The sequence below is a fragment of the Chanodichthys erythropterus genome, chromosome 4 (genome assembly GCF_024489055.1).
Source record: "Chanodichthys erythropterus isolate Z2021 chromosome 4, ASM2448905v1, whole genome shotgun sequence".
Taxonomy (NCBI): domain Eukaryota; kingdom Metazoa; phylum Chordata; class Actinopteri; order Cypriniformes; family Xenocyprididae; genus Chanodichthys; species Chanodichthys erythropterus.
The window spans coordinates 7,136,204-7,158,919 of NC_090224.1; the positions used below are offsets into that span (position 1 = coordinate 7,136,204).

The 22,716-nt window shown below is 37.7% G+C and overlaps 1 protein-coding gene across 1 annotated transcript in view; it reads left to right on the forward strand.

The window, feature by feature from the left end:
• Positions 1 to 22,716, forward strand: part of kif26aa (kinesin family member 26Aa) — an 80,221-nt gene that overhangs the window by 15,727 nt on the left and 41,778 nt on the right. Inside the window, exons 3-4 of the mRNA XM_067383020.1 lie at positions 10,782 to 11,246; positions 18,421 to 18,584. Of these exons, the coding sequence (XP_067239121.1) occupies positions 10,782 to 11,246; positions 18,421 to 18,584 (629 nt within the window). The remainder of the gene's footprint in view (positions 1 to 10,781; positions 11,247 to 18,420; positions 18,585 to 22,716) is intronic.

The following is a 22,716-nucleotide window of genomic DNA, read 5'->3' on the forward strand; positions in this document are numbered from 1 at the left end:
CACTAATGATTCTTATGAGAGTGCTACATTTTTCAATAAGGGATGACATACTTGCTCCATAATCACTGCTGGAAGGATTGTATGTAATGTTAATTAAGCCCTCTAAAGTCTCTTTGTTTGACCACAGAGCTCAACCAGGGTGAAACAAATCTTTCTGTTTCAATTTCGGTTTGTTTGAAACAATCAAAGTGGCACCAATGGCTCTAAAACAGAGCTTTTAGATTTGATTTGGCAGCTCTTACCTAATCTTTATGATTTTCTTACATTCTCATTTTACCTGTGTGTATATCCACCAGCACATTATGCAATAATCTTCATGGAGGAAGCATTCCTTTGAATGCATCAATGATGTATGTGTGTGTCATCTCAGTTACGTAACATTCTCATTACATTGACAGGAACTCGGCTTTGATACGGATGACTTGGATTGCAAGAGAAACCCAGGATAAACAAGTCTTTGCTAAGTCACTGTGGTGGAAGAGTGGCTTTTCTTTTTCTTTTTTTTCTTTTTTTTTTATTACTGCTTCATTCCCTTATCCTCCTTTACAGAACTAAATCCCCACTCTGGTATTCTGTCACATACATCGTTTGACAATATCTGTGGGCTGTACGGTGAACTTTGCTCTTAACAAAGTTGCAGGCGTGTTATTCCCTTTCCCTTCTTAATGACACACAAGTCATTTATGAACATTGCAGTAATTTTCTTAATATTGTCAGGAAAACATTTGTGAGTGACAATGTTATACTAATTAAGAAAAATCTTTGGCATAAATTCTACCCACCAGGGAGACTATAATTGCAACCAATTACTCATGTAGCATGCTGTAATTTGTCTATCTGCTATAACCTGTTTGTTTACCAATCTCTATGAAATTAGTTTTCTAAATGTAAATTAGACAAACAAGGTTGGTGGAAATGTTTTGGGAGTCATAAAAAAAAGGGTATTTCTATAGACGGTCACTTAAATGTACTGTATAATATAGGCCCACCCACATGTAATCAAATGCTGTCATCAACTCTGCGCTTGCTCATGTTAATGGGAGCTTATTGGGCGAGATGTTATCCTAATGTGGGATAATTGCTCTATTAAGTGCCATCATTACAATTTCTCCCTGCATCTCATAGTCAATTATGCCTGCGCCGTCAACGCCATTATCTTTGGTATCATTGGTGCCGTATGACCAATCAGAGACTGATGACTGACTGGGAAGGAAGTTTTTAAATGCTTTCACTGTCAATGAGACAAACTATACTCTGAAGACATAAGCAGAGTAAGCCTTAATGAGAATCTGCAATAGATTTCGTGAGGGATCCTGGCAGTCTCAGCAAAAATATCACTCGCAAATTAATATTTTTGGTTTTAGGCGCAGTCTGGAGTTCTGAAAGGGCCTGAATAAATTATGCAGCTTACTGTGTTATTGTTTTAATGTTTAATTTATTTTTTTACTCATACCGTTAATGTGATATTGTAATCTAAGTACGTTAAAGGGTTAGTTCACCCAAAAATAATTGATAATAATAAATTAAATCGGTTCATGTGAGCACAGTGGTTCAATATTAATATTATAAAGCGACGAGAATATTTTTGGAGCGCCAAAAATAACAAAATAACGACTTATTTAGTGATGGCCGATTTTAAAACGATGCTTCATGAAGCATCGGAGCACAAGTGAATCAGTGTGTCGAATCATGATTCGGATCGCGTTTCAAACAGGTTTCAAACTGCCAACGGCTGAAATCACGTGACTTTGGCGCTCAGAACAGCAGATTCGACACACTGATTCACTGTGCTCTGTTGCTTCCTGAAGCATTGTTTTGAAATCGGCCATCATTAAATAAATCGTTATTTTGTTATTTTTGGCACTCCAAAAATATTCTCATCACTTTATAATATTAATATTGAACCACTGTACTCACATGAACCGATTTAAATATGTTTTTAGTACCTTTATGGATCTTGAGAGAGGAAGTGACATTGCTTCCTATGGAGGCTTCACGGAGCCATCGGACTTCAAGTAAAATATCTTAATTTGTGTTCCGAAGATGAACGAAGGTCTTAAGGGTGTGAAACGGCATGAGGGTAAGTAATAAATGACAGAATTTTCTAATTTGTCGCTGGTTCCTTTGAGATTTTCCTATGGGGTTTTGAATTTAACCCCCATATTTGTTTAATAAAATAAAACCTGTAGTAAACATAACTTGACGATACTTTGATGTTTTGTTCTACAACGTACACTGCACACACTCACACCCCAAGCTTTTGTAGTTAATAATTAAAAACGTACATTTTCAAAAATGAACATAACTGCTTCTTAATGCGCATTTTTGCTATGGGTGTGTCATGTGTAATTTATGTTGTAGAACAAAACGTCAAATAATAATCAAGTTATGTTTACCACAGGCTTTATTTTACACATAAATCGAAAAAACCCCGTAGGAAAATCTCGAAGGAACCAGCAACGAATTAGACTTCCAGGTTCAAAGTGCAATGGATGCACAGAAAGCTCAGAGATTTCATTAAAAATATCTTTATTTGTGTTTCGAAGATGAACGAAAGTCTTACGGGTTTGGAAAAACACAAGGGTGAGTAATTAATGACACAATTTTCATTTTTGGGTGAACTAACTAATGTTGTGGACAGGATTAATTTGCATTACTCATTAGAGTCTCTTATTTGAAAGTATTTCGTGACACATACATAGTTTTATAATGAGTTTTGTTTAATGATGTACACTTCCACTGAGGGATGGAACAGGTTTCATTGGGAAGAGATGTGTTTTGATGAGAAGATTGCTGGTAGCATGAATATGCAAAGAGGCGAATTCATGAGGGTTGTCTGGGGGCAGCCCTTGTGTGGATGAAACTGACTTGTAGATGGTAAATTAGGTTGAGACCAAGGAGAGGGGATGCACTTTTTGAACTCTGTCTTATACTTTATTTTACATCAACACTACTAACTTTAGCTGGTTTATCTGCTTACATTTGATTTTTTTTGGCCTGGATAAGAAAAATTATATCATAGCTGTCAAGTTATTTTTTTACTACTTGATATAGTCTCATCAAGTTTCATCATGAATAATAGTACTTGCTCTTTTTATCTTTTGTTATTACTGGTAACCTTCTTTTTGTTGTAATAATCCCCTGGTATCCTCTAGTGTCACTGTTGGACAGTTTACTTTAGAAATATTTGTGGTTTAGAAATTAATTTTCTTAATTTTTCTATTTGTTTTCATTTTTGTACTGTACATTATTCCCATTTTTCTCCCTTTCCACCTCACACAAAACACCAGACTGCATTCATGCTGCATTTGTGCACCATGTTAGCAGAGCCCAATATATTCCCCTCTCAAAACTGACGTTTTAACCGGGCATTTTGTTGAAATAATTTTGCATGACATTTTGAATATCTTCTCTTGTCTTTAATGTCTTAGTATCTTATCATTTTGAAGTTTAACATCAGGTATTTTTGGCATTTCTGAAATAAGCTGCTCATTTCTAGACTTCTGATAGAGGAGGATCCAGTCTCCCCCTGACCTCCAGCATACAAAGCACTCCGTCTGTTGCTGCTTATGAGGATATATCACAATTGTGTGTGTGTGTGTGTGTGTGTGTGGAGTGATTTACAACACTGCTTTGCAAGTAAGTATAGAATTGTCTCTGAGTTCAGTCAGTTGTGGTCTGACTGCATACCAGAATCCATGGCTTGAGAGATTACGAGAACCTGTAGTAGTCAAGAGACAGGACCAGTCACGTTTTATCAGCCATTATTATCGGATTACTGAGGGGAAAAGCAGGTAATTTAAAAATTTGTCTTCATATTGTGATTATTCAAAAAAAAAAAAAAAAAAGTAAACAAGGTAACAGGTAAACAAGGATTGGATTCTTGGATTCAGGGTAAAAGTATAAAGATCTTGTGTTGTTTAAATTTTTGTCTGTTTTGCTGAAGCTGTAAAATTTACCACATGGTTCTGTTGAGAAGCTGCAATATCTGTTTTATATGTTTTGTTTTTGTTTTCTGTTGAGACTGTGGCTGTTTCCCAAAGATTAAGAATGCTGGAGACCTCAAGACACATCCAAATCCAATTTATCCAGCATATATGTATCATTCACTGCCTACTATATGGTATCCCCCCAAAATGTGTGTGTGACTTGGCAGTTGGTCAAAAAACAGGGTCTGACACAGCTGTTGAATGGATTACATTTATGGATGTCTTTGACTAAATCACCTCAATGCTTTTTAAGTGTCTTTTACATGATGAGCATCACATTTTTAAGACTGCACTATTAAGATATGAATTTTTGAGATTCACAATTCTGATTGATTGAGCCCTTTTCAAAGCTGCTGTAAAATGCAGATAAAACACACCTGTAAACACATGTTGTGTATGAATGCGGGAAGTTTCTTGGCAGAAGAATATATTTTATTTTATTTCATTTTATTTGTGCATCCATTTAAAAGAAGGTACATTCAGTGTTCTTTTCTATTCTACATTTTTAAACTTAAGAGTGTTCTGTTTATGAACGGCCCATTTGACTGTGTTCAGAACTTTTCATAATATAAATCTTCTCAAACTTCCTGCATTCTGTTATTCCAGTCACTCGTGTGTGCCCTCTTCTTGTGTTCTGTCATGCACACTGGATTTTTCCCAACCTTTTGTGACAGTCCTTACTTATTCCTTGCCTGCCTTCCTTCTATTTCCTGTTCCTCTTCTCTTTTTCCTTCAGTACCTCCATCATCTGTCTGTTACCTAACAGAACAGAAAATTGCAATTCACCAGCAATTTTCTCCTCTGTGGAGCATGGATGAAGACTTCGAAGGAAGGCCTCAGTTCTCTCTTAGCCTCATATCTAGCACGGCATCATAGTCGACAGCCTCTGTGATCCTATCATTTATTTAACTGCATGTCAGTATGCCACACTCTTCTTTGTTTAAGCTACGCCTTTATTTATTTATTTATTTTTGTGAACAGGGAATGTAATTCCATCACCAGTAATGCCTACCAACTAGTATTTCAGATTTATCACAGGTGCAGTTGTAGATCCATTTCACTCTTTCCATTGTGCCTTATAAGGTTTAAAAAGAAAGTCACTGTTGGTGGATGGTGGGGAAAATAATCTATACAACATAATATAGTGATATTTTATGTAGCGATATTGTATTAATTAAGATTACTGATTTTGACTTGATTTTGGCTTGGGGTTGCGAGTGTTGTGCATAATTTTAGTGGCATATATTCAGTGTTGGAGAGTAGTTATAGTAGTTATAGTGGTGCATCTTGTGGCTTTATAAGTTTGTCAGCAGTTCATCGAGAAGAGATCGCCTGATGATTATTTAAAGGACAGGAGTTGGTTCACACTGCACAAATTGATTATTAAAGGTTATAAACATGATTAAAACGCTGTTTGTCTGTGATGAAGACTTAAAGCACATACAGGTGAATAATAGCCTTTTTAAATGGATTATTCTGCTTTATTGCAGTCTATATCAAATGTATGCAAACTATATTATTGCAGTGGTGACCCGCCATAGCCTAATCTGTCCCGCCAGTTTTATAATGAACATAAGATCACTAACGCTGTGTTTTGAGTCATTGCATTGGCAAAGCATCCATCAACTGAACAGAAAACAACAACATAGCTTGTGCGCTGATCTAATAAAATGGGTTGCTCGGAATGTTCACGCGAGAAGCACGAATTGCGTAGAGACATTTAAGAAGTTAAGTCATTTTACAAATAATTGGAATAGAATTTCAAAAATATTGATACAAAAATTCTAATACTTTTCGAGTCTGCATTTATGCTTATTTTTATTATTACACATTTTTGTCCCGTGTTATGGTTATGGTAGCAATTTTGAGCGTGAATCCTGCATTTTTATTTGAGTATTGTATTTTTTTTTAATATAGTTTACAAAATAAAACACTATGCTTTGAAATCATAATTGTAGTGCATTGCTTTGTTTAAACCCCAAACATCTTACTTAAACATTCTTCATTAACAGTTATCCAGTTATTTGTAATATGGTATGTCATAAAAAAAAAAAAAAAAAAAAAAAAAAAAAAGTAGTTTCAATGTAGCTAGCTACTTTTTGATAGTAACTTGTAGTGTAGCTAACTACTTTTTCAAAAGGGTAGCTTGACTGTAGTTTAACTACTTTAATTCAAGAGTAGCTTGTAGCTTGTCAAACTACAGTTTCAGAGTAGCTTCCCCAACACTGGATATAATAATAATAATAATTTGAAATATTTCTTTCAGACTGTAATTTCACAAACAGCTTGAGTAAATCTTCGCTACTACATTTCTGTCTCGTTCTCTCTTAGAGCTGTGTGTAAAGGAAGCTCATTCTCGCTGTTACATACTGTTATATATGGTCGGTGATCCCGGTTATACTCTGTTGAAAGCAAAGTTTTCTTGCGTTATTGTGTAGGCTATTACACAACAAAAATAACCCCATAGCGCCATCTAGCGTCCAATTTTTATGCTGTTTCTGTAAATAGAAAATGTATGTGTTCCTAAAACAATAATATAAATATGATTTATTAGTTTTCATATCTGAAAAGGAGCGTAAAATGTGCTGCCTGCATATGGCGTCTACTTTGAACTTTCCTAAAACACCGTGTAGTTGTAGCTGAGGCCTGGAAGAGTTTGGTTTGTGTTGTCGACATGTTGAGAAGATGCTCTTTTCAATGCTGCAAATCCACTTTGGCTTCAAAAGGATGAGGACTCACACTGGAATTGATATGGGAAAAAATGACGCCATAATTCGTGATATCACTGTGTATAAAGCACTGACGAAGCCTTTGGAGTTGAAATTCAGATATGGTAATAGGCAATAATTGTAATAATTAGTTTCTGACACACACTGTAAGTGGTAGACCAATCGCAAGACTGACCAATCAGAGCAGGCTCGCAGAAAGGAGAGGTTTACAGGGACTGAATCTTTAAAAAAAAAACATTTTCACACTCTTTTGAGAAATGTGTGCAACGTTTGTTATTAGAAAATTAAAGTGTTTTTTGACCTTGGATGCATGTAAACTTATTGTAGGAGATCATTAGGAACCTTTAAAATAGCATAATAGGGGCACTATGATAAAGGAAAATATTGACGAAGGACGTGATGGAGGAGATGGATAGGAAAAATGTGAAATGAACAGACTGAGAAGTAAATCTTTGTCGATATTTGCAGTTGAAAAAGGTAATAAATTTCAATATATTGCAATACATGTTATTGCGATACTTAGCATCAGGGCCATGGGGTATCTGGGGCCCCAGGTTGTTGCTGTGGGCCCTCCTCAATTGAAATTGCATTCCTGGTTCCCCTGTGTTGATATTGCAGGGAAATTGCAATAATATCATATCGTGGCTTAAGAATTGTTCAAATAAGCCATTGTGGGGCCTCTGGTAATTCTTACTCCAAGTGGATAGGTACATATCTTTAATGTTGTTGTCATCACAAAGTGTGCCTGCTCACCCTCACCCTTTTGTCCCATCTATCAGAATGCAGTGGCCACCGCGAGCACATGTGGGGTGGGGCTCAGAGGGCACGGGCTCATAGTAAGGCACTGACTCGTGAATAACCACTGCGTGTTTGCCTAGGAGGACACCAGAAGCCACAGACACAATAAAGGATGCAGACGGCAGCCTGGCTTTAAATCTCTATACAAAGGAAGGTCCTCTCCAATAGCACTGTGTGACTAGCACTTAACAAGTGCAGCTTGTGTCTGTTGAGTGGGTGGATGGACTCACTAACACACGCCATGTTGTGCTTGCATTCGTGTCATCTGGTCATTTTGCATTCTGCAGCTGTCATTTTGCATTTTTACGATTCGCAGTGTTTAAATGTACACACATGAAGGCTTCTGAGGACACATGTTGGCTGAACTGCTCCAAAACCCTTTAATTACTAGATTCTTCATGTTTCTAATAGAGAAGCAGAGTACAAACATCCAAAATCTGTAGAACTATTTAAATATTTGCATTCTTTAATTTTATTTTTTAATGAAATTTTATATTAGATTAATGCATTTCAGTGAATTTACTATTAATGCAATTTATTTATTCGTATTATTCATATTATTTCATGCTTTTTGCTTTATTATGTCAAATTTGAACTATTTTATTCTGTTCTATTCAGTCCCAACTAATTCACTTTCATTCAGTATCATTTTCTGTACTCTCAGTCATGATCATAATATTATCAGTTTTCTGGACTAGGCTTAGGACTTCCTTGTAAAGATGTAAGTCGATTCTGTTAAATGAATAAATGTAAAGTCTAATGCCCACAGGCAGCTCTAACAGGTTGGAGGAGATGCCTGCATGCCGACTGAAGCAGATTGCAGGCATCTGACATGCCAATGCCGTATGGTTTCCCCCCTTAGTGAATAAACCTGCTGTAGAAGTCCTCCAGTCCCAGACAAAAGCACTCAATCATGGTATAGTGTTGTGCTGAGGTCGGGGCTTTGTCCCCTGACCTCCATTTCACTCCCACAAAATATACACTTATGGTGTTGGCAGCATAAGCTTATTATTACAATCCTTAAATCAAGCTACACACAATGTTGTGTGGAGAGAGAGCTTTGATTTTATGGTTTTTAAAAGGAGCAGCTGTTAGAAGTGACATTTATTTGACAAAGTTCACCAAAAGTTTACCTTAATTTATATATTTTCATCTAAATATTTTTTATAGTGGCCACAAAAAGTATTTGGGTAACTTTTAACCTATTGTTGGTTCATAGTTCAGTTTTTATTTTATAAAAAAAAGAATGGAAATGCTTTTTTTTTTTTTTTTTTTTTGCTCATGAAACATTTACATCGTTCAGAGAAGGTTAAATGATTGTTATTGTAGTATATGCATTCATGTGGGCTTTGTTACTGCCACTGGTTCTTATTTGAAAGTTTGTACAGCATGTGTTCCATGTGATTGACGAGCTAATCAACTATGAATTAAAGGGTTTGTTCACCCAAAAATTAAAATTCTGTCATTAATTACTCACCCTCATGTCGTTCCACACGCATAAGGCCTTCGTTGATCTTCAGAACACAAATAAAGATATTTTTGATCAAATCCGATGGCTCAGTGAGGCCTGCATAGACAGCAATAACACTTCCTTTTTCAATGCCCAGAAAGCTACTAAAACATTTTTAAACCAGTTTATGTGACAATAGTTGTTCAGCCTTAATATTATAAAGCAACGAGAACATTTTTTGTGCGCCAAACATAACAAAATTGTGACTTTATTCCACAAGATCTAGTGATGGGCGATTTCAAAGCACTGCTTCATTAAGCTTTGAATCTTTATGAATCATTTATTTTGAATCAGTGATTCAGAGCACGAATCAAACTGCCAAAGTCACGTGAACTATTGAAGTTTCAAAACACAAGCTGTGTCTGAAACTGCTCCCTATCCACCATATAGTCCACTATATCGGGTGTCGGCCATTTTGTAGTGGTGTCCGAATTCTGAGTGATTTTTAAAAAAAAATCACTACTTGAATAAAACCTACTAAAATGTAGGGGGACATTATTATATAGATGAATAAAAAAAATGAAATTATATTAATAAAAATATTATTTTTATTATTAAAATATGATGTAGGCATTAAATCAATTTATTGTGTTTTACTAACAGCAATGTGTTTTAATAATTTGTGGCACTGTTAACTCATTAAACTTTAAAAGATGATAATTTAGCGGATGATTTAAAAAAAATAGTTAATGTAGCGTATTCAAATCATAGCGGTCGCCTGAGGGCGCTCAAAGACCACGTAAACTGTGAGCGTGAGAGTTTCTAACAACTTTATTAAAAAGGATAAATACTTGAAATTATGTACACTTGTTAATGTGTTTATTTTTGTTTGCAGTATTTTATAGTATTAAATGATTATGAACACATTAAGCATGATAAAAAAAATTATACAATCGATTAAACTACAAAGCTGGCACAGAGGCCATGTATGATTACAAAATGAAGTCATTATGATTATCGTTATTATCATTGTTTTATAATCTAAATAACATGTAGGATAAAATAGTTTTATCGCGTGTCGAGCCGTATCTGATATATATATCTCCGACGCACAGTGTATACGTCAGCGTCCAAATTCACTTACTTCATTTCATTCACTCCATACAGATATAGTGCACTCAAATGCCATACACTATATAGGGATTAGTGAATAAGTGAACGAGTGAGTGGTTTCGGACACAGCTACAGTTACGTAACCAAACCTCGTTTACTGAAATCATGTGATTTAAGCACTCTGAACCACTGATTCGTAAAGATTCGAAGCTTCATGAAGCAATGTTTTGAAATCGCCCTTCACTAGATATTGTGGAATAAAGTTGCTATTTTGTTATTTTTATAGCACAAAAAGTATTCTCATCGCTTTATAATATTAAGGTTGAAACACTGTAGTAACATGAACTGTTTTAAATATGTTTTTAGTAGCTTTCTGGGCATTAAAAAAGGTAATGTCATTGCTGAAGGCCTCACTGAGCCATCAGATTTAATCAAAAATATCTTAATTTGTGTTCCGAAGCTAAACATAGGTCTTATGGGTGTGAAACGACATGAGGGTGAGTAATAAATTAAATAATTTTCATTTTTGGGTGAACTAACCCTGTAAGCCCAGCTTTTGCTTTGTGAATAGAGAATATTAATGCACAAGCTCAGAAAATACAATTAGCCTGTTAATTTAACCAGAATGCAGCATGAACAAAACCAAGATGTTTTTAGCAGCTGTGCTGTAATAACTTGTCATGTTGCTGAATTTCCTTGCAGGACCCGAGCTTTGCAGCGTTCCTTCTTGACAAGCTCCAGACTCTGGAATGGCCTCTTCGGGGTTGGGAATCCCAGAGCAGCTGTGAAGTGTGTGGAACCCCCCATCACTACCTGAGGTGCCTGGCACTGCGCTCTGCCCTGGGGCTGGCGTTCGAGGACATGCCTGACCTGCAGCCCGGACCCCTTTCTGGCCTGCTGCCACCACGTGTGGCATCCCACAGTGCCACCTCACCCCATGCTTCCTGGGAATGGCCCACACATAGCAGTCAAAACCTCACCAGACATCCTTGTGGTTCGATGTCCAGGGAAAAACCACAGGGAATGGGCTGGAATCAAGACGGAGCAGCGAGAGTGGGTGGCAAACGAACCTGTTTGGCCACTGTCACACCACTTCCTCTACATGCACAACACTACCTGGAGGGAGTGTGGCGTGTGACAAGCACATCAGAACATCTTCGGTCACTGGTAAGAGTAGCTATTGGATGGCTAGTTGTGAAGCTATGTTATTATTCATGAAGCTGTACAAACTGATTATTCTACTATTGAGGCTAAATTTACTGAAAAAAAGTGCTGGTTCCACCTCTTCATGATCAGGAGTGTAGAAATAATCTGAAGACACAATTTTAAAACCAATGATCTACTCTCATGAATATTAATTATGTGGCATCAATGATTTAATTAATATTCAATAAGCCCTCTAGTCTTGTTTGATTTGCAGAAATACGTAGTTCAGGCATGAAATTCTAACCGAACGCTGATTGGTTCTTTCAGTGCCGTGGCACCAGCCAATCAGAAGTACTTCCAAATGCATGTTACCATATATAGCCTGAAATCACCATGTTGTGCAATTATGAAAGCTTCTGTTCTGAGAAAGCCGCCTCCTCCCCAGCGCCACCTGTAGAAATCTGCTTTTCCATTTCCTGTAGAGATCCATTTTCTTGTAGCAGCCTGTCCTTTTGTTTGTTGTTTTGACTAAGCTGAACAAATTTTTTTCCCAAAAAATACTGTGAAAACAGTAATATTGTGAAATTATGTATTTTAAAATGTAATTTTAACCTGTGATGGCAAAGCAAACATTTTCAGCAGTCATTACTCCAGTCTTCAGTGTCACATGATCCTTTAGAAATCATTCTAATAGCTGATTTGGTACTCAAAAACACTTATTGTATTAATATTAATATTGAAAACAGTTGTGCTGCTTAATATTTTTGTGGAAATTGATATTTTTTCAGAATTCATGAAAATTTCAGGCATGTTATTTAATTTTTTTTTTTGTTACTTCCCAAAATTTGTTCAAACGAGATCGTCTCTGGTGGTCCTTGTGTCCATTTCTACTCCAAGGCCACTGTGGGGACTGTTTCTGAGCACATCATGGTTGCATTGCAAATATCTTTGTGATTATGGCCTAGTGATTTGGTTTATGGTTTGACCTTGAGCAGAGTATTAGCTTATATAAAAGAATCCCTCATCGCAGGGTTTATGTGACTATATTTATGCCATTATGGAGCCCATGTACAGTTCAGGGCCGAGGATCTGGCTGTTAAGACAGGACTCAAGTACCCTTCTCAAAGAGAATAAGATGTCAACTTTTTGATAATGTGTGTCTCAATCATATGGTAGTGTTCTGGTTTAAGTTGACTTAATCAAACAGAATGTTAAAATGGCAAACATTATATATTATTAGATGTTTTTCAGCATATGAATTGCTTTACTATGAGTTGGTTCAAAATTATCATGGAAATCGTAATTGATTTCGCATGCTGTAAAAATATGTGTGGCACATCAGAAAGTCACATTTAGTCCACATCCACAAATTTAAATACTTTATCCTTATTAAAAGGTCCAAATGAAACTCTTTTAATATTTCATCCTCGATTTGTTTGTGTGCTGAGTGACTTAGCATTAGCCAGATTCTTAGCATTAGCCAGATTGGTTCTACTTGACCTTCCCGTCAGGAGATTGAGCATTAAGTCATCTTGATATGGAATGCAATTTGATGGGCATTTGGATGGCTCGCTGTGACCCCATTGTCACAGATGAGCCATTTGTCATGGCTGATGCTTAGAGAGATGAATAAGATTAAAAAACTTAAGCACTGTGAATGCGAGTTACCCCTAGTTTTATGCACTTTATGAAGGACGGCAACATGTGTGAGAGTTATGTCAAAAGGACGCAGATGTGATCGTTCACATCCTTTTCTTGTCAATGATAACTTGAAATGTCGAGGTTTCCATGGAAATGCAGCATTCAAGTCATAAAGTGTTGATTGTATGAGTGACCTTGCTTGCATAGTAAACATAGAATCTGACCGGTCAGTTTCTCAATATTGTTTAGTATTTGTGATCATAGGTTAAGATTTACATCATACCAAATCATACCATAGCAATCAATACGTCTATAATCCCGTGCGACTGTGTAATTAGCAAATTACAGCCTGAAAATGTTTTATTTTATATTATTATTTTATTTATAATATTTTTAGTGTGAAATGGTGTGTTGCCTATAGTCACTGTTGTGGTGGTTTGTGTTCCCCTGAGCTTTATACATTTCTGCATCATAAATTTTTATAAGTTATGGATGCATGCAACTATATCAAGCTTAGCAATGTTACAACCCCCTGAAGTCCTTCATGTTTTTATATCCAGTCATGATTAAAATGATTGGAACTAATCCTAGATATAAATATTGTTTCAAAAATAGAAAAAAATAAATCAAAAATATTGTTCATGAGCTGTGAGTATAACAATTCTTGGTGGAAAATGGGCTCCCCTCCATCATGTTTGTTGGAATGAATCACTTGTATGTTTTCTTTCTGATGCCAACAAATGTGCATTTGGTAGTCCTCCTGTAACACCTCTGCATAATACAGAATATTGTGGTAAAGAAAGGCCGACTGGCCCTGTGTCAAAGGAACACAATGGATGCTGTCTTCCCTCTCATCTCACAGGGTATGAAAAGCAATTAGACCTTGAAAGTCACAGCACATCCAAACCACACAGAAACACAAGGCTGTTAGCACTCTTGAGAATGTTTCCACCCTTGTAGACAAAGACTTTGTGCCTTGAATTTCAATGCAGCCATCTTTGACAAAGTGTTTTGTCATTTTTGCATGTTTTGTTTTGTATATTTCAGCACTGTAAAGAACTATAATAAACCTTTGGCAAAACGCAAAGCTGTCTCAGGAAACGGGTGGACAGTCATATCTTTTATCCATACATTCCACTTAGTATAATATCAGCCTGGAGGGAGCCAGAGGCATCCTGGCCGTGTGTTTTTGTAGTGTAGGACGGGCCTCATCAGCTTGTCCTCAGGCCTAAGTGCCACCCGCAGCCCACTAATGGGCCTCCTCTGGCAGCCGGGCTCTTATAAGGCCTTGAGGAGCCCCATACAAGCTTTATTTGAATGTGTGGAGGAAGCCAAAAGTGCAAATTGTCAACAGATGGGACTGCAGTCTCACCTGGGGTGAAAAAATGCCACCTGACATCCATCTGGGATGGTTGTCTGCTAGACTGCACATGCTGCCCCGTTTTAACTTGGCAGTGGGCTCATCCTGTGAAGGACGTTAAGGGCCTCCTCTGCAGCACTCAAAAACAGCAGACCAAATTTAACAATTTAATTTCCTTTCCTATCCTGCAGTGGAGAATCACTCATTACTTACAGTGATTTTTAATAGTAATGTGATCTGGGTATATTTGATTTGATAGCAGGGTTGAAGGTTTTATAAATTGTTTTCGTGGCTAGCAGATTACTGTTGTCTGACAACATTTAATATAACCTGATAATTAATAGCGTTTCAGAGGGGCTGCTCTCTCCTGTCACCACTTGTGCTAGTGAATGCTCTATAAATGTCAAAGTTAAAGTCCAATGTGACCTCTTTGCTGTCACTGTGCTCCATCTGCTGCTGGGTTTTATTGGAACACAGCTGTGCCCATCTAACACACACTTGTGAGTCTGTGTGTGTGTGTGAGAGAGAGCAAGAGCAAGAAAAAAAACAAAAACAATATTGGACAGTAAAAAGGTCTGTATTGAAATGTTGACTACAGGGGAAGGTCATTATGCAGTTTAACTTAATTTGACATAAACTGAAATGGATTGTCATGGCTGTTATACTAAATGCAGATTTGTTGTTGATTTGATGGATGAGTCTCCTTTTTTCCACTGGCTCTAGTATCTGAACAATTATCCAGACACTGTTAAAGTTATTCTAAAGGCGAGCGTAAATAAATAATGCTGAAATAACCTAAGAATTTTATTATTCTATATATATATATATATATATATATATATATATATATATATATATATATATATATATATATATATATATATAAATGATATAGGCCTACTCTGAAATCGAACCAACAAGCAAAGAAAGTCAGTTGAATTGATGCTTGATTTTTGGAGTTCAAATAGGCTTGCACTGTCAACAATGGTTTTGTGGTTCATTCCTATTTTCCTTCTTCCCGGAATGCACTTCAGAAATTATTCTAATATGCTAATGTTGTGCTCAAGAAACATTTCTTATTATTATCAATGTTGAAAACAGTTTTTTCAGGATTTTTTGATTAACAGAAAGTTTGAAAGGACAGCATTTATTTAAAATAGGAATCTTTTGTATCATTATAAATGTCTTTACTGACATTGCTGGCAAGAGAGGCCTCACTGAGCCATCGGATTTCATCAAAAACATCTTAAATATTTTAAATTGTGTTCCGAAGGTGAACGAAGCATCCTTCTGGGTTCTAATTGTGGATCCTGACATGAGACTGTAATTACGGCTGGAGTGAAGGTAGGTAGATTAGCACACAGCCATGGTGGGTGTTTGAGATGAGTCTCTCTGGAGCAGAAGACCCTGCACGCGTGTGCTAGAGATTTTTCTGTGCTCGTTATCTCAACATCAAGCTGTCAGCAGATCACAGCTACTCCAGTTTTCCCAGATTCGGTTGTACCTACTCATGCCTTCTCATTTCCTCAATTTTTCCCACTTCTATTCAAGAGTACATGTGTATATGCGTGTGCTGTCATGTTCTACTCGTGTCTTTTCTTGTAGTTGGAAAATTCTAATTAAAACTTGCATCACAAATGCATATACATATGGAGGATGCTAAGATTAAGTTATTTTAGGATGTTGTGCTAGCTGCCAGATCTGTGTTAGTTCCAGGGGCATCATGCACCTAATTATTATTATAATTATTTGAGAGGACACCAGTCCTGGCCCTCTTCAGTTCCCTAGGCAAAATAACACATGACCAAAGAAATAATTTAGAAACTCATTGGTTCATCATGAGAGTTTAAAATTTGTTAGACTAGTGCTGCAGTTTTTAATTTATCATGCCTGGGAACTCAAATCCAGACCTAATGTAAATTTTTACTGTACACTGTACAGGTGCATTTGATCTGGAGCTACTTATTAAACTCCTTAAGAACATTTTCTGGAGTGCTTTGCTCATGAGCACAGATTTCTAGTGTTTTTCTTCAGTGAACTTTGTGAACTTTGCTGGTTTCCAGCCAACACCACTGTTTTAAATAAAAATGATACCCATAAAGCTCAGAAGATGGGTGTTATAGCAGTTATAAAGAGAATATGGTTTTGCTATATTTATTAGTATCACTGAGAAATGGCCCCATGTATAGTTCATGGGCTGCTTGGCTGCTTTCATATTACTTGTGTATGAGTAGTCCTTGTCTTTTTGACACCAGTATTTGCTAAGTATCCCACAGGATTTCATTACTTTACTGCAAGCTGTGCTTGTGATATTATGGAATGTATTTTGTAATCCTGTTAGCCAAAGACTGAGTGTAGAGAAAAAGCACACCCTTCAGCAACCTACTCTCCTCCAGACACAATCATGCCATGACTGTAGTGTTTATCCGGTGTAAACCAGAGTAATGACACATTTAATCTACAGGGTGATAAAAGGATTATAAGTAATTTTTTTTTTTTTTTTTTTTGTCATCATTGGAAAAATATAATTTCAAAACAAATTTTCAGCGATGTCATATATCACACTAGAACTGTGTGAGATTAGCTTCATTTTGGAACAAACCAAAATATTCAGGGTGTATGTAAAACAGTTACTTGTTCAAATTGTCGGAAAAGTTGTCAAAATGTTTTTGAGGAGCAAATCTGATGCTTTATTCTACTGCGGCCTGCTCCATAACTCCACCCATCTCATGTTTGTCCCACAGAAACATGCTTATGATGGTTCATTTGCTTTGATCATCACTGTTCTCATACTCCACATCCTTATCTCATACCTAGTCATAGTTCACCCAAAAATGAAGAGTCTGTTTGTCATTTACCTGTATGATTTTATTCTGTGGAACATAAAAGAAGATCTTTTGGAAAAAAGTTCTTGTTTTTTGTGTACATTTTTTTTTTGTGCATACAGGTTGGAAATGACATGAGGGTGAGAAAATTATAATTTTTATTTTCGTGTAAACTATCCCTTTAAAGTCACCATGAAATCAAAATGAACATTTCTTATTATTTTTATGGAATATTGCAGTATTTATTAGAAATTATTTATTTGTGCACTTCACTTTTTTTAAGGGGACCTATAATGCCCCCTTTACAACATGTAACATAAGTTTCTGGTGTCCCCAGAGTGTGTCTATGAAGTTTCAGCTCAAAATACCCCACAGATAATTTATTATAGCTTGCCAAATCTGCCCCTATTTGGGTGTGAGCAAAAACATGCCGTTTTTGTGTGTCCCTTTAAATGCAAATGAGCTGCTGCTCCCAGCTAGCTTTCCAGAAGAGGGCGGAGCTTTAACAGCTCACACTTTGGTTGCTCAACAACAAAAAAGCTGGAGAATCTTGTCAGTAGCGGTGTTCAGCCTTACATTTATGGAGAGACTCAGGAAGAAGTTACAACTTATACAATGCATCTGGACGTTTCTGAATGGTTAGTGGATAAATTTATGTAGTTGCTGTGGAGTTGATTCAACTCATCGACTAGCATGTGTCGCCATGTTAATCTTTTGTGCAAATCCAGAGTTAAATTGACTCTAGTTTGTGAAGCAGTCCGACGTAAAATGATGGCATGGCAACAACACTGTACTACAACAACTCTTCCTCTTCTCTAAAGCAGCCCAACATGGCCTAGCCCCCTTTGTTGGGTGTTCCTGGGGGCAGGGTTTATGTTTATTTTAGGGTTAGTGATGTCAATAAGCCGGGATGAAACTCATTGTAGTCCCTACCAGCCGTTTGTGGTAGTCCTTAAACAGAGAATTCTTTAAAATAAAATATCTCCCTTTGCAATAAACTTTGAGCTTCGTAACTTTGCAGGTGTTTTTTCTGCTCTAACAGTAACATCACACAATAACTAAAGTTAAAAAAGTGAAATCATAATCAACCACCCCTTAAATTCATGTGCACTCAAAGTCTTTAATCAAAATAACTTCCCCTTTCTCTTGCACCGACATCTCTTTTCTTCTTTGATGATGTGTTACTGGCACGAGGACGGGACAACCTTCATGCACATGAGATCACAGCAACATTACAATTAAGTTTCACTCAGATATACGTCACAATAAAGAAGAAAAGTCTAAATGCAACTTCTGTTTTTTATGCTGACTTTAAAGGAACATTTACTACACTGTTTTATCATTCTAATAGTGATTTATTTCCCAACAGAGTCCTACCATGGAGAAGGACAGTTTGGCAACTCTAGCCTCCAGGTCCAGTCAGGCCAGTGCTGTACCCTTGGTTTCTCCATCAGGACATAAACCAACCCACCATGACCAGCCAGCCATCCCACCAGCACCTCAAACCAGCTCAGCAGCCTCATTCTTCCTCAGGTAAGCCTAAAAGCCTGTTGGGGATGTGTTTTACTCAGTGCACAGCCATCAATTCAGCGAATCGTGCTCAGTGGATCCCAGTTTCAATGTCGTAGTCCCATAGCACCTCTTCAGGCCCTTGCTCACAAGGACCCAGAATCCTCCATTGCCTCTGGCAGTTGCGTCACAGCAATGCTTTCTCAGCACTGGTGGAGACTGCAGCGATGTTGAGAGTTTTCCAACCTAATGTTGAAATGTCATTGATCAATCAGGCTTAACAGTCAGAAAGAGTGCAAAATCCAAATGGCAGGGGTCTCAGAGCTGGATTGTCCATGTATCGGCAGGGATAATAGTTAACCGCGATGTAGCAGACAAATTATTTGCCAAAAATTGTTCTTGATGGTTTAGTGTAACATTTAGAGGATGTGTGCATTTAACTCTCTCTGGAAAGAGGTCCAAAAGTGTTTTTTTTTTTTTCCTATTTTAGTAGAATTTTTAAATTACAATTTAGAAACCTTTTGGAAAGTTGATTTGAGAAATTTACATTTTTAATTTCAATTTCTAATTTTCAATTAAATTCTTTAAATGATCCAAAGAGAATCTTGTACTTCAACTGAAGCAGGAATATCTGACCGTATATACAAAAAACTTCTCATAGTCAATGTCTTTACATTTTTTTATTGGATTAGTGCAGACAAAAATCTTCATAACTTTTTTGGGTTTTTAAATGTGTTAAAATTGTGTTTAAATTAGATTTTATATTCCCAGATTTCAAATGTGCTCTCAGTCCCCACTAAATATACATAAATATACTAACAAAAAAATGGAGGCACTTTCTTAGGTGCACAGGGGAGCATGAATAAAGAGACAGATATTCAGAATACTGTCTCTCTATTTGTCATCATTATTTCGGTCAACAAAAAAGACAAAGGAACAAGCGACAATGGCTCACCTAATAAACACAAACAGGAATTTGTTTTCATGGCCAAATGTCTGGGAAAAGAATGAGATGCTTAGAGGTGTGAGACACTAATAGCTATGTGACACTGCATACAATTAGCCTATTGACAGCAGCGCTCCTCATCTCTTGCTCGCCACCTTCAGTACCACCTTCTGTAAATGACTGACAGACATCACCCCAGGGGGTTTGCCTTGGCCATTAAGTTAGTCATGCCATTGATTTTAGACACTGATCACTGTATGACCTGTGCTTCTGTGCACATCATTAGAGATTACTGCTAATCTTTTCCATTTGAGTTGACCCAAATCTAGTGAATTAGTATGCACTGTCAGCAAAAGCATGTCTGTCTTTTTGATGGCCAGTGCACACAGTGGTTGATAAATAAGGTGGGTCATAAGGGAAGCTTTTGGCAGTGATTTGTGAGTATACTTAGTCAGTCCAAAATCCAGTGAAAGAAAGAATGTGCCATTATGCAAATTAGGCATGACTGACAAATAGACATTTTGAATATTGCTTAGACTGCCTGTGGCAAAATATGCATATTCATGGCAAAATGTTTTCATCCTTTCCTCAATTATACGAGTCAGAGCAGCTCAACTGTCAGGGGTAGAACTTGTGTCCTCTCCCTGGCCTTGACTTCCACCTGGAGCTCACACCTTGCACAGTGTCTTTAAAAGCAAGTTGCCATGGTTGCACAGTTGTAAAAGAAAGAGAGGCAGAAAAGACGAAATAATAATGAGAAAGGAGGTAGAGAGGTGATCAGAAACATATAATTTAGGAACCCCTTTTGCTTTTTTATTTATTGAAGGCATGTTTTGTTAAAACTGAATCAGAATATTTATATATTCTCTTTTTCTAATTATTAGCTCACCAATTGTTTGTACTGACAACAGAATGGGATCATAGATGAGAAAAATTAAATGTACACACAAAAAACTGTAAATGTGGGTGTTGTGTCATGAATGTTGAGATGAAGTAAAAAAAAAAAACCGATATGGGAAAGACTGCTTGGAGGAAAAAAATTCTGTTGCCATTTTGGGGAGGAATGACAGGATGGGATCAGCTCAGATCAACCAGTAAGTTTACATGACTATACTCCTTTAAATGGGTCGTTCTCAAAATGTGTCATGCGTAGCTGCAGTAAAATAGCTAACGAAGACGAATGACTCAATAATATAGTCTTTAATAAATCAAAACCAGGGAAACGCAATCACATGAATTAGACAGCACAGAACACTGAACTAAGAAAACTGAGGGCTTAAATACACACAGAGATTGTTAACATAACGCATCCCACCTGGATAACTCCGTTAATGACTATGGTAACAAACAAGGCAAAGAGAAGCAGGCAAACAGAAAACAATGAGGACTGAATAAAAACTCAGAAGTTAACTAGACAGTGCATAACCCTGACTGTAGCTCCTCATCCCCAAAGGCGCATACTTGCGCCACAAAAGAGTACAAAGGAGGGAGGGGCTCCTGGAGGATGTGGAGCTAGAGAGGGGCAAAACAAAACAAAAACAGAGATAACAGTCCATGGTGGAGCTGATGGAGGGAGGAGCCTTGATGTAGACCTGGGGTGTACAGATGAAACCAGGGGGACAACTGACTGAAGCAGAGACCGTGAGAAAGAGCCAAAGAGCCAGGGTGATGCTGAAAGTCCGGAGGGACAAGGTGGAGCCGTAGGTGGGTGTGACTGAAGCACAGGCATGGGCTTGGCAGACCAGGGCGGAGACCGGCCGAACCGGAGGGAAGGAGGAGCCCGGTGAAGCCAGAGGGGTGGAGGATCAAGGCAAAGCCACTGACCTGGAAGTCCGAGGTGGAGCCAGAGCGATGATGGAATGAGATGAGGTCAGAAGGACGAGGGAGCCCGGCGGACCCTTAGGGATGACAGTCCGTGGTGGAGCTGAGGGAGCGTTGCGCGAAGGTGAAACTGCTGTGTCAGAGGGCTGAGGTGGAATCCGGGGCCCGATGACTAGAGGCAGAGACAGGGGATCCTCTGACCGAGACGTTGCTAAGGAAGCTTTGGAAGACCTGAACTGGATCATCAGCACATGAAGGAGTCAGCTGAGGAAACTCTGAGGGGCTGACAGAAACCAGCAAAGGCAGGTCTGGAGAACTGGTAGACTTTGGAGGAGGGGGCGGGAGAGGGAGGCTGGGTGGCCACACAGGAGACGCAGGAGATCTTAGGGTGGAAAACCTCTTCCAAACATTCCTCCAAATATTCAGAGACCAGTGGCAAATTTACCTCAGTGGTGGGATAGGGGTAGGGGCTCCTCTCTCCCGCTCCCCATGAGCTCCACTAATATGCCCTCAATGGCCGATGTTGCTGCCGGTTTACACACCTTGACTGATTCGAACTCCGGGACAACATCAGCTTCTGGGGTCTCGATGTTCACGGAGGGCTCTGGCTGCTGCTCGGACATGGGTGGCGCCTGGCTAGGTTCTGGCTAGCAGGCTATGAAAATGGATCCTCTGTGCTTGAGTGTCCAAAACAAATTTTCTAAATATGGCCTTTGTTCTGGGAGGAGGAGGAGGAGGAGATGGATTGCTGTTGTGTCCATGTTTAAATATACTTGTTTTGTTTGTTCCGTGTTCTGTCATGTGTATGAAGACAAATGACTCTTTTCCCTTAGACAAACGTTTCCCTAAACTATTCGTTCATAAATTTAGGATTTGACTTTCATTTTGTTTTGCACATTTAAATATATTTTAATTTGTCAGGTGCCTTCATTAGTCTATCATCTATCATTAGTATTATTCATAAATTAAAAGAATGTTTGTCCATGGATTTCATGTCATTGGTGTTAAAAATGTTGAACTTTAAAAATAAAAAAAATTATAATTAAAAAATTCATAGTAAGAAAATGCTGTTTAAATGTTCAAAATTTCCCATGTAATGTATTAATTTTCAAGTTACTCATTTAGTCTGACAGTCAACATTTTTTGAGAATGACCCATATAGAGCATGCCAAATTCCTAGTGCGCTCCCAATAGCCATCCAAGCTTTGTGTCTGTGCGAATCAAGGTTCACACTGCAGCAAGACAGCCCACTGGAGAGGCATACTGCAGCTTCAGTGACCTTTAACCCCAGTTGTTTCCCTTACAGATACAGATCAAGGATGGTTGTTGTGACAGATTCCCTTCCTCTCATCTGTTTGAAAGTGTCAGTCTAGTAAACACGCCAGAGGG